The sequence below is a fragment of the Tarenaya hassleriana genome, unplaced genomic scaffold, assembly GCF_000463585.1.
Source record: "Tarenaya hassleriana unplaced genomic scaffold, ASM46358v1 Cleome61, whole genome shotgun sequence".
In the NCBI taxonomy this organism is placed as follows: domain Eukaryota; kingdom Viridiplantae; phylum Streptophyta; class Magnoliopsida; order Brassicales; family Cleomaceae; genus Tarenaya; species Tarenaya hassleriana.
The window spans coordinates 80,124-96,137 of NW_010968608.1; the positions used below are offsets into that span (position 1 = coordinate 80,124).

Sequence of the window (16,014 nt, forward strand, 5' to 3'; positions counted from 1 at the left end):
AAACGTTGCTAAATAAGTTAATATCTTTTCTTTTCATTTTCATTTTCATTTTTTTTTGTCTTGATTTACGATTCAATTAAAAAAATATTCGCATGAATAAATAATTTGAATGACAATTACAATTTTAAAACATGTATATAACTAAATACTTATTTGTTTTTGTTGACATAGAGTTCTAAAAAAATTATTGAATGTGATTAAATATTGATTGAATATCTAGAGCATTTTTTAATTTTTCATATCGTTCAACCAAAAGAATAGAATTTTATAATAAAAAATTTAATGTCAATGAATTGTGTTAGATGAGCTTGATGATATATATTACCGATTAACTGAATTAAGTGGTTAATCGATTTTTTTCTAGAGATAATTATGCATAAATAAATTTTAGACCATGAAAATAATCTATGGCAAATTTGCAATTGATTAAGTTTATATATATTTCCGTAAACAAAAGTTCATAAATACTTTTGTACATATATTAAAGGTGTATATATCGAATATTAAAGGAAAAATTGAGTTCTTTTGTATGTGCACAGATTTAATGAAAAAATGATAATGACAATAAAAAATGGTCCAAAAATCATTAAAGGAATGAATTAAATAAGGAAAAATGATATAAGAAAAGACATAAAATATAAAAGACGCAGTTTTTGTCACTAAAAAAAATAGAAAAAAAAGCGAAAAATATAATTAAAAAGATTTAATGAGAATACCAATAACTACACAATGAAAAATCCAAAAATATTAAAAGAATGACATAAATAAAGAAAAATGAAAAATACATAAAACATTTTTTTTCCTTGTAAGAAAAAGAGAGAAGAAAGATAGTCATCAATATTTAATGAAAATAATAATAATCACACATTAAAAAAACCAAAGACATCGTTAAAAATAGGAGTGACTATTTCAGTTATTAACTGAATAATCGGGTCGAACCGAATCGAATAAGACATGACCGAATATGATATCAAAATCGAACGGTTATGATTTCTTTAAATTCGAAAAAACCGAAATCGAACCGAATAAAAAAATAACCAAAAAATTCGACAATTTCTTAAAAAAAAATGGACTTTTTACCGAAACCAAACCGAACTCGAACCGAAATTTATATAAAAATCGAATGGTTATAATTTTTCTATAATGAAAATAATTAAATCCGAATATAACCAAACCGAAAACCGAACCAAAACCCAAATTGACTATCCTTGGATGAACTAAGCTAAGAAAAAGGAAATAAAGGCATGAAAAGGTTTTTTCTTTCTTTAAAAAAAAAGAAGAAGAAGAAAGAAAGTCAAATCTCGAGGAAAAAGGTCCCACTCGGATTCAACTCCCCACCCGTAAGCACAATAACTCTCTGTTCTTTCTTGTTGCTGCTTCCTCAACTCCTCCTCCCTATCTCTCCTGAATCGGCGATCTTCGGGGAGAGAGGGAGAAGATCTGCGATACCCATCGAATTTCAGAATCTGGGTTCAATTCCAATCGAATTTTCCCAAGATGAGCTCCAGTTTCGGTGCTTCCGGTTTGGTTCGTTACCTGGAGTCAGCTTTGGGAATCTCTCTGGGGGACTCGGTGTCGGACGACGCCGCGCTCGTGATCGCCACAACGTCGTTGGCGGTGATTGTGGGATTTGCGGTATTGCTATGGAGGAAGACGGCGGCGGATCGGAGCCGGGAGATGAAGCCGGTGACGGTTCCCCAATCTCTGATGGCGAAGGATGAAGATGATGATTTGGATATGGGATCCGGGAAGACCAGAGTAACTATCTTCTTCGGCACTCAGACCGGAACAGCCGAGGGATTTGCTAAGGTATTGAGCATTTTCATGGCAGATAGGTTGAGCTCAATGATTCTGATAATCAGTATGATTTGCGATCGATCTGATAGTACAGAGAAACTAATGTAATCTGAGTGATTGTTTCAGTGTCTGATTGATGACTCGAACCCCGTGTGGTTGATTATATAGGGCATGATTTTGATGAAGTTGGTAGATTTTTTGGGGGTGTAGTGGGAATTGTGAATGCGGGTTTCCACCATACGGTGGAGTTCATCTAAACCATTTAAATTTGGAGTTTTGATGCACTTTCCATTGTTTTGCGATTGAAAGATTGAGTGATCCATTGTGATATCTGGGCCTTTTTCGTTTCCTCGTAGGCATTGACGGAAGAAATCAAGGCGAGATATGAAAAAGCAGCTGTCAAAGTTGTTGATATGGTATGGCTGTTTGCTGTATCACATTCCGTACTTCCTCAGAGATTTTGATTTTCAGTTACTAATCACTTTCGTTTCTTCTTCCTGGATTTGGAAGGATGACTATGCTGCAGATGATGACCAATACGCAGAGAAACTGAAAAAAGAAACTTTGGCCTTTTTCATCATTGCTACGTAAGTTATATGATATCCGTGTTATGGTACTTTCCTCTTTATAATCTCCAAGAGTTTTGTCAGATTCATGTTTTTGATAATGTGTTTAGTTATGGAGATGGAGAGCCTACTGATAATGCTGCGAGGTTCTATAAATGGTTTACAGAGGTTTGTCAACTTAATACTACAAATCATATTGACTTAATGTTTTCTATATTTGATACGAAAGACACTTTATCACTTTGCCTGCAGCTTTCTTTGTATTATTCAACATACTATCAGCTCTTTGGAAGCTTTCTTCTGCAAACCATTTAAGGCGATGATTTTGTCTTTCCAGGGAAATGAAAGGGGGGCATGGCTTCAACAGCTAACGTATGGTGTTTTTGGTCTTGGTAATCGTCAGTATGAGCATTTCAATAAGGTATTGTGGGCATAAAACGTGTCTCCTTGCCTTTTTTCTATCACTTTAATCTGATGGTACTCTTTTTTGAGCAGATAGGGAAAGTTCTGGACGAGCAACTCTCTGAACAAGGTACATGCAATTTTTGTTTTGAAGTTTTGAAGTTTTAACTTATATATTATACCTTGGATAGATAAAATAATCTATACTAGTGTGTTGTACAGCTATATAGTGCTGTTTATTTACATTTTCCTATGTCAAACTGTTAACTTGGATCATTTTTTAGTTTCTTTGGTAGATGAGGGAGAAGTAATTCTGTATTGACAAATTTAATTCAGGTGCAAAACGTCTTGTTCAAGTTGGTCTAGGAGATGATGATCAGAGCATTGAGGATGATTTTAATGCCTGGTATTTTTCTTTCCTTACTTTTCACTTGCTACTTTACAACTTTTCATGATTTCCACTATCCTAGTGCTATGGAAAGTATATCTTTTTTATGGGTTTGTTGTGGTACTCTTTGATAATTTTCTTTTCCTTTGGGGATCGTAGGAAAGAGGCATTATGGCCTGAGCTAGATAAGCTCCTCAGAGATGAAGATGATACAAGTGTTGTATCCACTTATACAGCTGCTATTCCTGAATATCGAGTATTTTTTTATGATCCTGCTGTTTCTCCCGAGGAAGATAGTTCCTCAAGCATGCAAAATGGAAGCTCTGTTGCTGACATTCATCATCCCTTCAGGTATATAAATATAAGTATACCATTCACCAGAGCTTCTTTAAGTTTTTGTTTGTATACTAAGATTTGTTCCTTCTTTCATACAGAGTGAATGTTGCAGTGCAGAAGGAGCTGCACAAACCCGAGTCTGATCGGTCTTGTATTCATCTCGAGTTCGACATTTCAGGGACTGGTATTACGTAAGTCTCTACTCTAAGTAATATTTGGTTTCCAGTCCTGGGTAGATGACCTTGATCAGTGTCATGGCCGTATGGTTCTGTTCAACTTGTTAAAACCATTTCTTTGTATAAGGACGTGTTTTATATGGCGGTGAAAACTGTCTGAATGAGTTTTTCGATCCGCTTATGGTATTACTGTATTCATCAGAGTAAGATGGGATATCACTAGAGGTCACTTTTATCTTGATGATTGTGATAGAGCTCAGATTGTCCATCAGATTGAACTTGTGTTTTTCACGCTGGTTAACGTCCACCTTTTCTTCCGGTGTTTCTTTACGTGATTATAGGTTTTCCCATAGTCCTTTTTTGCATCTTTCATCATTTGAAGTCAGAAAAATGTTCTCATTGAATGGTTGCAAATCATGGGTTTGGGGTGACATATTCTAGGAGTATGTGTTTCAATTTTATTTTTTCGTTCAAAATATTAGTTGGCAACAGATCGTCCTGTATAAACCCGGGATCATTTTACTGCTGCTATATAAGAACAGCCGAATGAAGTCATATGAATGATACTTCCAGTCCCAGAGAGAACAATGTTTTTTTTAAATCTATTGGCCTCTCTCCGCAGATATGAAACAGGAGACCATGTTGGTGTTTATGCTGAAAATCATGTTGAAACTGTTGGAGAAGCTGGGAAGTTGCTGGGCCAGTCTCTAGATTTGTTATTCTCTGTCCATGCTGACAAGGAAGATGGATCGCCCATGGGAAGCTCATTGCCACCCCCTTTTCCTGGTCCCTGCACACTGCATACTGCTTTGGCACGTTATGCTGACCTCTTGAACCCTCCTCGAAAGGTTGTCTTGTGTTCTTGAAGTTAGCTGCATGGAGTTTCGTCCTTTGTTCTAGCTTTATTTATTTCCCCCATGTTAAAGTTGCTTTTGGTTTCAGGCTGCTTTGATTGCCTTGGCAGCATATGCTACTGAACCAAGTGAAGCAGAGAAACTGAAACACTTAACATCTCCTGATGGAAAGGTTCTGAGTCATTTTTATCTTTTTCTCCTTTTATCTTCATGTTTTTCATTTTCTCTTGGTTTTAACAAACTGAAGGCCTGCCGCCTGTTATTAGTTTTGCCTAATGGTAGCATATTGTCTGCAGGATGAATACGCGCAATGGATCGTTGCAAGTCAGAGAAGTCTTCTAGAGGTGATGGCTGCATTTCCATCTGCAAAGCCCCCTTTAGGTGTATTTTTTGCTGCAGTAGCTCCTCGTCTACAACCTCGTTATTATTCTATCTCCTCTTCACCAAGGTTTAACTTTTGTTTCCTATTTGCTATGCTCTTTGTGGCAGAAAGAAAGAATGATGCTTGTTTGTCCATTAATATTTGCTTTGATTTTCCAAATTTTGTGCAGAGTTGCACCCAATAGGGTTCATGTTACTTGTGCCCTAGTCCATGGTCCTACTCCGACTGGTAGAATTCACAAGGGTGTGTGTTCGACGTGGATGAAGGTAACGTTTTCTATCTTCTTTTGATAACCATTTTTTCCCTTGTTAATTTTTTTTATGATATCTGATGTTCAATAGTTTTGAAAATTTCAGAATGCAACTCCTAGAGAGAAAAGTGATGACTGTAGTGCAGCCCCGATCTTCATTCGATCATCTAACTTTAAGTTGCCATCAAATCCTTTAACTCCAATAGTTATGGTGGGACCTGGGACTGGCTTGGCACCTTTTAGAGGTTTCCTGCAGGTTTGTGACTAAAGTTCAATTTGGTTATCCTCTTTCGCATCAAATGAATGAAAAATTCTCGCTGGTTATGATTTGCCGTGCAGGAAAGGATGGCACTGAAAGAAAATGGAGTTCAACTAGGTCTATCTTTGCTCTTTTTTGGGTGTAGAAACCGACGAATGGTTAGAACTTTTCCATGCTTTCTCATGAGTAGTGGCTTGCAAATTGTGCCATCGTGTCAACCTCTTGCTTGCATCTTTGTTGCAGGACTTCATTTATGAGGATGAGCTCTATAATTTTGTTGATCAAGGCACCCTATCTGAGTTCGTTGTAGCATTTTCTCGGGAGGGCCCACAGAAAGAGTATGTTCAACATAAAATGACTGAAAAAGTAAGTATATCAGGGAATAGCAAGTTCTAAGAATGACGAGATAAAAGGCATATTGATAATCTCATCTCTTGCATTGTGGCCAGGCAGCAGAAGTTTGGAAGCTGATAAAGGAAGGATATCTCTATGTTTGCGGTGATGCCAAGGGTATGGCAAGAGACGTCCACCGGACTCTACATACCATTGTTCAGGAGCAGGTATGTGCAGTCATTATCAAATTGAAATGGACAGTTTTTAATGTTGTAATTTGTACTTGGTTTAGTTCTTTTCCTGTCCATTGGTTTGGCTTTGTTTCACATTATTGATCCGTGGTTTTCTGATATGAATGGATACTCAGTATTTCTGGTTTTGGTATCTTCTTTCAAAATTTTCAGGAGGGGGTGAGTTCATCAGAGGCAGAGGCTATAGTTAAGAAACTTCAAAACGAAGGACGGTACCTCCGAGATGTCTGGTGATGGGTTTCCTTATGGTTTCCCCCAAAGCTCTCCTTTGTTCCCCAAACTAGTGATGGGTTCATTCGCTTCAGTGGGCTTATTTGGCTGATCGATTTATCTCATTCTGGATATGGAGCATCTGATTTTTGTTAGAACTCCTCATACCGAGACTCCACCCTGCTTCTCTGGGGGGATAATAACATTGTGAATTACAATGGTTAGAAATAAGGTGTTTCCAATTTTTCAACTTGAAAATAAGAAATGAGAGCTTAATAAACTTTGTGTACACAATTCTATGCGTATTTAGCGAGTCTCGGGATGAGAAACATTAACATTTCTCGGAGTATAATGTAAATATATGTTTGTTTGTTTGATTGTTAAAGCTTATTGTTGAAGACTTGCCTGAAGTGCCTACGACAGAGGCACTGTCTGGAGAACCCGAGAAGCTTGATCTCCCCGATGTACCGACCAAAGCACCTGTTCCCTCCAATTCTTGCTTGTAGTCAGACATGAAATCAATCAATCATTGATCACAGTGGTCTTGTATGAACGAAAGTATAAACGGCAGCTGCAAAATGAAGCTGGAGAATGACGCTTTGTAGAACAAAACATGAATTGTAGTATCCTGTTTTACAATGTTGATGGGGCAACCTTTGAAATGGTGAAACCTTGTGGTTTATTGTGTTGTCTCTATACCTCATGCAGGTTCAATATTACATGGATCCTACAGGCAGCTTCATTGGAGCCGCCATTCCTTTTACTATGAACCGTTTTTCTGATTACTTTGATACATATTCAGGAGGGAAAAACATGAGAAGAAAAAAGTGTAGACAACTCTTTCCACGCATCCTTCTAGGTGGAAGGATGGAGAGAATTACCAGCTATTCCGGGAGTTGAGGTCTCTCAATCGGTACAATGTAGCTACATTGTTTGTGGAGCGATGGATTTACGCATGATAACAATGTCGTGTTTTGATGTTTATGCTTCTTCAGCTTGACTCCAAACAAGAACGACTTCAAGGGAATCTTCGGCCTGCTCGTTGAGCCTCTCATCGGTTGTGATTGCGGCTCTGTGCTCTTAACTGGCGAGGTCCGGAGATCCTCTTGAAGCGCGGTTAGTGTTTTCTCAACCGCTATCATTAACATCCTAACGTGATCAAGACTTCTCTGTAACTCATTCGAAACCCTATTACTTTCTTGTTTCATGTTCAGAACCTCGCCATGGAACTTGGCTGCCTGGCACTCATTCAGCTTCGTGCTCCGTCCTTTACTGTTACGGCAAGTGAGCTTCGAAATCTCGTCCTGGATTCCGCATAATGATGAGTAACGGGTCTGGACTTCGTCCTTGAGGACTTCATTGTTCTCCAACCATAGTTGCATCTCGGTTTTTATCTCACTGAGATGTCTATATATCGGCCTTACGTCTGATGGATTCGATGACTGTGTCTTTTCATCGCCTCGTTGCTTCCTCTGTTCTTTCGTTTTTCGTAATTCCAGTTCCAGGTCTTGCACTGATGTCTGGAACTTCTGTACTTGATGGACTGATGCGGCGAATGTCAACCAGAACTCGAGGTTTTCTTCTAGAAGCCCATCGATGTGTTGTCGTATCTTTTTCTCCACAGGTGAATTTAGATTTTGAGTCTCGGTGACTCTTTTCAGTTTTACTTCATCTCCTTTTGGTTTTGCAGTGTGCTTTTTCGGGTCGTCATGCTCAGGGAGCAGACCTTGGGACTGGAAACTAGAAACTGGTAAACACATCAACTGGCTATCGCTTTCTCGCTGCCGTCCTTGAGGGTTCAGGTATCGGATTTCTGACTGGTTTCTCTCTGTTAACTCGGGACCCTTTTCTAGTTTTTCCCGTAGGCTCTCGATCTCGACATCCCTGTAGTTGACAGCATTCTTCAGCTCTCTTACCTGCAAAGCTAACTCAAAGAATCCATCCCTGTTTTTCTTCTCCACATCATTGAGCTTCCTCTTTACTTCCTCGTAGTTCTTCGCGAACGCAGAGTACTCATCCTGCCGAACTTTCTCTCTATCCCCTGACCGATCTGTCGAGACCTGATCTGATCTAGGTTGATCTTCATCTTCTTCCGAACCCGATTCATCCGACTCAGTGTCCATGCTAATGCTTATTGCTTCAGACGAATCTTTGCTTTCGGATTTCTCCTCGCACGTCTGTTCTGTAATTTTTTCAGTCTCCATGACAATCTTAGGTTTCTCTCCTTGTGCTTGTTCTAATGTTTTCTCTTCCTCGGTCGTCATTTCTCTCGTAGCTTCGACTTCCGAGTTCAGTTCCTCGGTTCTCTCGTCCGAAAACGTCTCCGAGTCAGTTGCTTGCGTATCATCGTCGTCCATCCTCATGTTGAGCAGATTTCCGGACAAGTGATCTGCATTGCTACTTAACATTAGGAAGTTTGTTCGTAAGTTGTCATTTTCTTCTTCGAATCTCAGGCAGAGACTCTTGATCCTGCATAACTCCTCTTCGAGTGCTCCTACCCGCTTATTCATATCTTGAGAACCCGAGACGAGAGTTTCTTTTTCGTCTTCCAAGCTCCTGATACGCACGTGTAGTTCCTCTGTTTCCGACCTTAGGCTATCTACCAATGTGGTCTGTGAAGAGGCCACGGTTTCTAGAGACACAACATTCCCCACGAGTTCATCAATCTTCTCCGCAAATCGCGTAACATTCAAGTCTACGTCGAGATCTTTCTTGACGTTTTTGAGTGAAGATTCGAGACTAGATTCATGGCTAGATTTTGCGGTTTCGTATCTAGTTTCAGATCCAGATTTATATTCCTCTTCTTGAGCTTTTGTGCGATTGGTTTCGTCAGGGAGAAACTCTTTCTTTAGGGCTTCGAATTTCTCTAGAGCTTCTCTCACTCGCCCTTTTGCAAACTTAACGACTTCTTCCGATTGTTTTTGCTTTTCCCCGAGCTTAGCCAGCGAGTCTTTGCAGGACTTTATCGCCGTCCCTGCCATCAATGCCCTTGCATCGGTATCATCAATCACGATTTCGGTGCTGAACTCATCCTGAAGATCGCAGACTTGCTTCTGCATCTCATCGATCTCGTCCTCGATCTTGCAATACTTCTCGTACCTCTCAACATACGAGCTCTTCACAAACTCTTTCTCGGTCTGCAGCTTCAGTATACCCTTTTGAAGCCTATCGATCTCCTCTAGAGCCTTGCTCCTACTCATTCCCGAACTCTCCCGCGACACCGCCTTTTTCACGGTGCTCGGGTTTCGCCTCATTGTTCCTTTTCTCGAGAACATCGAAGGATTCCTAAAATCTCTCTTGGGCATGTCAGGCACACTTGGAATGCATGCTTTAGCCTCTTCATTATCATCATAATTATGTTCACTGTCATCATCCTCTTCATCGTCCAAAGATATCGGGATTTGGTCGGGAAACGCACTGGCGATTGTTCGGTTCGCCCTCTGAAAATCTTTGGACAGATGATCGTATCTTTCGGCCAACGCTCGGTATGACCTGAAAGCCTCCTCGACGAAACCTACGAGCTCAGGTCTCTTCCTGAAATATATCTCGGCTCTCTGTGAAAACGTATCTCCATCCTCGTTTATGATCTTCAGCGTATCTCCGACCCTCTCCTCCATATCTGCACAAGTTTAGCTTAAAAAAACACATCCAAAGATCCGGACCAAAAAAAAAACCCAGAGGATTCGACGAAAACCTTGGAGGTTTGCGGGGAGCCATTTCGACTGTTTGGTTCGGATATGACTCGCCCACCACCAGGAGTACGCGTTGCTCGCTGCTCTCTGCAACATCTTCTTGTCACTCCGACAAAGTTCGAACCTTTCGGACAAGATCCATGAAGTTTCTGTTTAGTTCCAACAATTGAGGGGGCATGATGGTGAAGGAAGAGATACATTTGTCTGACATTGTTGCAGAGCTTTATATAGATGATGATGAAGATGAAGTTTCGTAGCCTTTAATCGGAAAAAGGACAAAACGGAAACTTTTTTTTTTTCAACTTTCTTCGTAACCAATTAAACTGGAAAAACTGATTATTTTGTCGGAAATAGAAATCGAGTGAGGAACAAATTCGCAACTCTAAAATAGAAAAACTCAGTGACAGATTCTGAAAATAGCAAAAACTGAGTAACTAACACAACAATTTTACTGAACAAATTTAAGACATGAAAAATAAAAATGTTTTTGGTGTAAATAATTTGTCTCTGCGTTTGATTTTTTATATATTATACTGCTAGACATAACCATTTAATTCAATTTTGTATTCTGGTTGCAATTTTGGATCTTTCGTATTCTGTTTTTCATCGGAAAATAATATATTTTTTTTAGATATTTTGGTATTTGTTTTTCAACTATTTTTATGTTCATTTCAGTTTTAGAATTATTTTAATCGTTAGCCAATAAATTAGTACATTGTTCATTTTTCTGAAGTATTAGAATTATTTATTTTATTTTCTAAAACGGCAATTGACTAATATTGGATAAAAATAATATTAAACTAAATATTTTTTAAAACATGTTTATTTTGTTATTACTTTTCTATAATTCATATTTCCCAAAAAAAAATTGTATTATGAAAATCACAATATATTTTTAATAATTTTTTAAACATATATTATTAAGATACATATGAAATAAATGATTTATAATATACAAAATTTTATTTGTTGTTAGTTTATTTGTAAATATATTTAAAAAATACATCACAAATTTCATAAAAAAAAATTGTAATAATTTGATATAAACAATTTTTCATAAAAAAAAAGGCTCAAATAAAGCTAATTTAACAAAAAAAAACTAGTAATATACTTACAGACTGTTATTATTATAAATAAATAAAATGCGAATAAATTTATTAATAATTTAATATTTATATATATAATTTAAAGTTATGTAATCCATATGTATAGTTTGCATATCTTTATGGCCCTTAAAAAACATCAAATTTCTTTTTTATTAAATTTATAAAGAAAAAATAATTAAAAAATGAAACGGGAAAAGCCCTCCTGAGAGTACTCTGCGTAGTGCGTAGTCGCTGAAGCAAAAACCATCTTTCCAAGCTCCAAAAATCCTCTCTCATTCTCCTCCATGGACGCAATTGATCTCTCATTCTTTTCGCACAGTCCGCTTCTCTCTCCATTGCGCCCAAATCCGCCGTCAAAACACCGTACTCTCTCTCAGATCCACCGTCAAACCCCCGTACTCCCTCCTTCCCTCCGCGTGCGGCGGCGGCGGGAAGCAATTCACGGCGGCGGGAGCCGCTGCGAGCAATGAGTCATGTTGGCGAGACGGCCTCCAAGGAGGCGAAGCTGTGGGGAGGGAGGTTCGAGGAGAGTGTGACGGAGAAGGTGGAGAAGTTCACGGAGTCGATTTCGTTTGATAAGTTGCTCTACAAGCACGATATCATGGGGAGCAAAGCTCATGCTACCATGCTCGCTAATCAGGTTCGTGAGTTGTGACATTGTGGTATGGTTTGTGAGGAAATGTGGCTTGAGATGAAGAAAAGAATCTGATTTGGGATTAGGGGTTTGTCTCTTTTTCTGATTCTGATTCTGGGTTGAATCCAAAATTCCTGCTTTTTGCTTCACGAATCTGATTTTCTCAGTGATTATCTTCTATATCTTCATTATCTGAACAATGTAGTGATGAAAAGATTTGTCTCTCTCTCTATGGCCTTTGTGTATTTAGACCATTGAATCAATGACTACATCCTTGGTGATGTTCTTCTCTTGCAGGGACTTATAACGGAGAGTGATAGGGACAGTATCTTGCACGGTCTCGATGACATTGAGAAGCAAATAGAAGCAGGAGAATTTGTCTGGAGGACTGATCGAGAGGATGTGCACATGAACATAGAAGCAGCTCTTACTGATATGATTGGTGAGCCTGCAAAGAAACTTCATACAGCTCGGAGCCGGAATGATCAGGTCGCCACCGATTTCCGGCTATGGTGTCGTGATGCTATTGATTCGATTATCGCCAAAATAAAGCATCTTCAGACTGCACTGGTGACTTTGGCTTTGAAGAACGAGGCTTTGATTGTTCCTGGTTATACCCATCTTCAAAGGGCTCAACCCGTTTTATTACCCCATGTCCTCCTAACATTTGTGGAGCAGGTACAAGATTGACCTTTGCAAAGTTTCCGTTTTTAAAAATGATGAATTTGTTAATCTAACTGTACCATTGCTACTTAGCTATTAGCTTTAGAGGGGTTGTTCTGGTTTTGTGTCTTCTTTCTAGTGATCTTCACCATTGTTTAGTGGCCTTTTCGTCTCGGGTTACAGGTTTTACGATTAATATATGCATTTTTCCGTAGGAGTTTATGTTTTGATGTAGAAACTAATCTCGATCATATGATTTTGCAGCTTGAACGTGATGCTGGTCGTTATATGGACTGTCGGGAGAGGCTGAATTTCTGTCCCCTTGGAGCATGTGCTTTGGCTGGAACTGGCCTACCCATTGATAGGTTTATGACTGCAAATGCTTTGGGATTCACTGCACCGATGAGGAATAGGTATGAGCCAAACTCCAAAGTTCTTGGAACATTTGCAAAAACATTCATGGATTATGCTGTCCGAGCCTTTTCTTGGTTCTCCTGATGCAGTCTAGTAGAACGGTTCTTTGATGCAGGTGCTTTATTACTTCGTTTTTTTTCTTCACTTTTGTTCATTTCTTGGTAATTTTTGCCTTGACAACTATTCGAAAAGCCTGGTCATGGTTTGATTATGTTCTAACATTGTTCATTTGTTCTTCCCTGTTCTTTGATCTGTAACATCTGTTGTTGTTTTTTGTTCATTAATCAGTTTCTTGTTTTTTCTTTTCCGGGTATTTCAACTAGCATCGACGCTGTTTCAGACCGGGATTTCGTATTGGAGTTTTCGTTTGCGAATTCCACGACAGCCATTCATCTATCACGGCTCGGTGAAGAGTGGGTACTCTGGGCTTCTGAGGAGTTTGGTTTCATCACTCCAAGCGATTCGGTTTCAACTGGAAGCAGTATAATGCCTCAGAAGAAAAATCCTGACCCTATGGAACTCGTCCGTGGAAAATCTGCTCGAGTCATCGGGGATCTCGTCACTCTTCTTACCTTATGCAAGGGACTCCCCCTCGCTTATAACCGTGATTTCCAGGTCGGTTCTTGTGCTCGGCTAAAACCTTTAGACCATTTTCACCGAGAATTTTTCTTCTTGTTCATCATGTATTGTGTCTCAGGAAGATAAAGAACCGATGTTCGATAGTGTGAAGACTATAGCGGGAATGCTCGATGTATCTGCGGAATTTGCCCACAACGTTTCTTTCAACCACGACAGAATAAACAAGGCTCTACCCGCTGGACACCTCGATGCTACCACCCTCGCCGATTATCTCGTGAAGAAGGTAAAAAAACTTGCGAGATCCCGACAGTATTTCGCCATATTATTCACCCGAAGAAGCGTTGGGCGATGTTTCCTAACGCGGGAAATTTCTGCAGGGGATGCCATTTAGGTCCTCTCACGATGTAGTTGGAAGATTAGTTGCAGTGTGCGTCTCGAGAGGCTGCGAACTTCAGAACCTGAGTCTCGAAGAGATGAAAGACGTGAATGCGGTTTTCGAGGACGACGTCTATGAATTCCTGGGCGTCAAGAATTCAGTCGGGAAATTCTGTTCGTACGGTTCGACCGGGTCGACCTGTGTGGCCGAGCAGCTCGCCTACTGGGTCCAGAGGCTTCAGATCACTGCTACCGGCTGAAAGATGGAATCTTTCTGGTTCTCGATTCCGCGTTAAGAATAGTATTTGGCTCGATATCGTTGCATCGAGTTTGTAGCGAGATTTCGAGCGACTCGGTATCGTACCCTTGAACCCTTGTATTGGACTGGTATTTTGAGGATTGAGGTATTGGTGGTGTGTTTTCCGTGGAGAAATAGAAACCCTTAACGCAGACACGGATTACACATTCCTCGACATCACTCGATTTCCATTTACCGAATTCGGGTTTTCGGTTCGGATACCCGAGACCGAGATTGCCGTCTTGGTTTTTATTTTTTTTAAATCAAGTTTCGGGGGTTTCGTCAGTTGAGTGAAAATAGGGGTTTTTTGTTATTTTGCAGTTTTCAAGCTGTCTTAAACCTCCATCCGATAAACAGAAAACGAGTTCCCTTGCGAGATGCTAGATGATACGTCACTGACTCGTCGCGAACCGAGTTGAATCAGCAATTTTAAAGTTCATTTGCAAACGAACCTAAGGAGTCATCTCGTCACAGTTGATTACCATTTTAGAAATCACGCATTTACATTAACACACGACCGTTTCAGCGCGTCGATACCAATTCGGATTTCGTTTCAGGTTCGGTTCGGTTATTTCGCTTATAGAAAAACTATAACCATTCGGTTTTTATATAAACTTTGGTTCGGTTTCGGTAAAAAGTTCAGTTTTTCAAAAAAAAATGTCGATTATTTTCTCGGGTTTTTCGGTTATTTTTTATTCGGTTCGGTTCGGTTCGGTTTCGGTTTTTCCAGATTTAAAGAAATCATAACCGTTCGGTTTTTATGTTGGATTCGGTTCGAGTACTGTTATGTCTTATTCGGTTCGGTTCAGCTCGGTTATTCAGTTAATAACCGAAATGGTCACTCCTAGGCGGTCTCTGTATATATAATCTTAACATTTTTCTGGCGTTTTTTTTGGTTAAAAGGCCTGTATTAATATACTGAAACAACAACAATACATAGTGGCCGCATCAGTTGCCGCAGAGTATTAAGACAAAGATAAGTAGCAAAAGGATAGACTGTGATAATATATAGCCCCAAAAAAAGGAGTGAAAGCCGTGTTCCGACATTCAGCAAACCAAAGCTGGATACTGGATCCTGCCAGATTTGGTGCCAAGTGTCTGAGAGCCGCAATTCGTGAGCGGAACTGCCTATCAATATCTCTGATTAGTAGGCCGCAATCAGTGGGTGGTCAAATGGTGAAAGTGTGTTGCTCTCTGGATCCCAGTCGCCGGTTCGAAACCAGCTGATGGGAGGGAGGAGTAGGGTATTCTTCTCTGGGCCGTTATTCTAAAGGCTGCTACTACGTCCGAGGATGTAGATTGGGTCGAAAGTTCAGGTGAACCTCTCGGTAAAAAAAAAAAAAAAGAGAATAGTTGCCTATCAAGAAACACGGTCCAGCGTTCTCACCAATTGAAGACAAAAAGTAAAACCCTAAAAAGTAAGAAGGGGAACTATTTACGATTGTGGAGAGGATCGGAGGCGTTTGGGACTCTTCTCTTGCTGAAGAAGAGGTCGCCATCGATCGTCGTGGTCTGTTTCCCATGTTCTTCTTCTTCCGCTGCCGCTCGAGACTTTCCCTCGCTTGCAGAAACAACATTGGTTTCGAGGTCGTCTCTTTCCCCCCAGAGAAACAATGGCGAAAGCAAGAGAAAGAAGAGGAGAAGAAGAAGAGTGAGATTCTTGTAGGGTTTTAAGCGCATTGTTCGTTATATTTTCGTGATGCGAGTAAGAAAAAAAAAAAGGAAGTGGGCTGTCTTGAATGGGGGAGGAAAAGGTTTGAAAGTGGTTTTTTTTTTTTTTTTTTTTTTTGAAGAAAAGGGTCCAAGTGGAGAGTGATTACTTGTGGAGAAATAAATATGTATGCGAAAAAAGCTCACGTTGGGGGGTTTTCTTGGAAATTTAATCCCAAAAAAAATGAAAAACAAAACTTAGTAAATTAAAAAGGGTTGGGGTTTTGTTTCCCCTTGTTTCTAGAAAGTTATCTTTTTGAATGACCAAAATCCCACACGTGGACCCTAGGCAGAGGGTGAAATTGCAAGAAAGGTAAAACCATCTAACCCTAGGATTAG

At 39.6% G+C, this 16,014-nt stretch overlaps 3 protein-coding genes across 3 annotated transcripts; 2 read left to right on the forward strand and 1 right to left on the reverse strand.

Moving 5' to 3' along the window:
* The first annotated feature begins 1,306 nt into the window (after positions 1-1,306).
* Positions 1,307-6,373, forward strand: LOC104799789 (NADPH--cytochrome P450 reductase 1-like). Its single transcript, XM_010522437.2, has 18 exons — positions 1,307-1,809; positions 2,154-2,213; positions 2,308-2,384; positions 2,474-2,531; positions 2,701-2,784; positions 2,859-2,895; positions 3,102-3,171; positions 3,313-3,504; positions 3,588-3,680; positions 4,288-4,513; positions 4,608-4,691; positions 4,816-4,967; positions 5,071-5,167; positions 5,258-5,407; positions 5,491-5,568; positions 5,654-5,776; positions 5,860-5,970; positions 6,148-6,373. Exons 1-18 carry the CDS (start codon positions 1,498-1,500, stop codon positions 6,226-6,228), a joined length of 2,085 nt encoding a protein of 694 aa, XP_010520739.1. The 5' UTR covers positions 1,307-1,497; the 3' UTR covers positions 6,229-6,373.
* Positions 6,374-6,687: 314 nt separating this feature from the next.
* LOC104799790 (protein NETWORKED 2A-like) lies at positions 6,688-10,430 on the reverse strand. Its single transcript, XM_010522438.1, has one exon. It carries the CDS (start codon positions 9,819-9,821, stop codon positions 7,089-7,091), a length of 2,733 nt encoding a protein of 910 aa, XP_010520740.1. The 5' UTR covers positions 9,822-10,430; the 3' UTR covers positions 6,688-7,088.
* A 767-nt stretch (positions 10,431-11,197) lies between these two features.
* LOC104799791 (argininosuccinate lyase, chloroplastic-like) lies at positions 11,198-14,145 on the forward strand. The gene is made up of 7 exons (XM_010522440.2): positions 11,198-11,383; positions 11,428-11,642; positions 11,934-12,314; positions 12,564-12,712; positions 13,037-13,328; positions 13,411-13,575; positions 13,670-14,145. Exons 1-7 carry the CDS (start codon positions 11,287-11,289, stop codon positions 13,925-13,927), a joined length of 1,557 nt encoding a protein of 518 aa, XP_010520742.1. The 5' UTR covers positions 11,198-11,286; the 3' UTR covers positions 13,928-14,145.
* The last annotated feature ends 1,869 nt before the right edge of the window (positions 14,146-16,014 follow it).

Excerpts from the sequence above, each read along its gene's own strand:
- LOC104799789 (XM_010522437.2), top strand. The coding sequence starts at position 1,498 with ATGAGCTCCAGTTTCGGTGCTTCCGGTTTGGTTCGTTACCTGGAGTCA. Across the intron at positions 2,214-2,307 it reads CTGTCAAAGTTGTTGATATG|GATGACTATGCTGCAGATGA; the intron begins GTATGGCTGTTT and ends TGGATTTGGAAG. Across the intron at positions 5,569-5,653 it reads GGTGTAGAAACCGACGAATG|GACTTCATTTATGAGGATGA; the intron begins GTTAGAACTTTT and ends TCTTTGTTGCAG.
- LOC104799790 (XM_010522438.1), bottom strand. The coding sequence starts at position 9,821 with ATGGAGGAGAGGGTCGGAGATACGCTGAAGATCATAAACGAGGATGGA.
- LOC104799791 (XM_010522440.2), top strand. The coding sequence starts at position 11,287 with ATGGACGCAATTGATCTCTCATTCTTTTCGCACAGTCCGCTTCTCTCT. Across the intron at positions 11,643-11,933 it reads CTACCATGCTCGCTAATCAG|GGACTTATAACGGAGAGTGA; the intron begins GTTCGTGAGTTG and ends CTTCTCTTGCAG. Across the intron at positions 12,713-13,036 it reads ACTGCACCGATGAGGAATAG|CATCGACGCTGTTTCAGACC; the intron begins GTATGAGCCAAA and ends TATTTCAACTAG.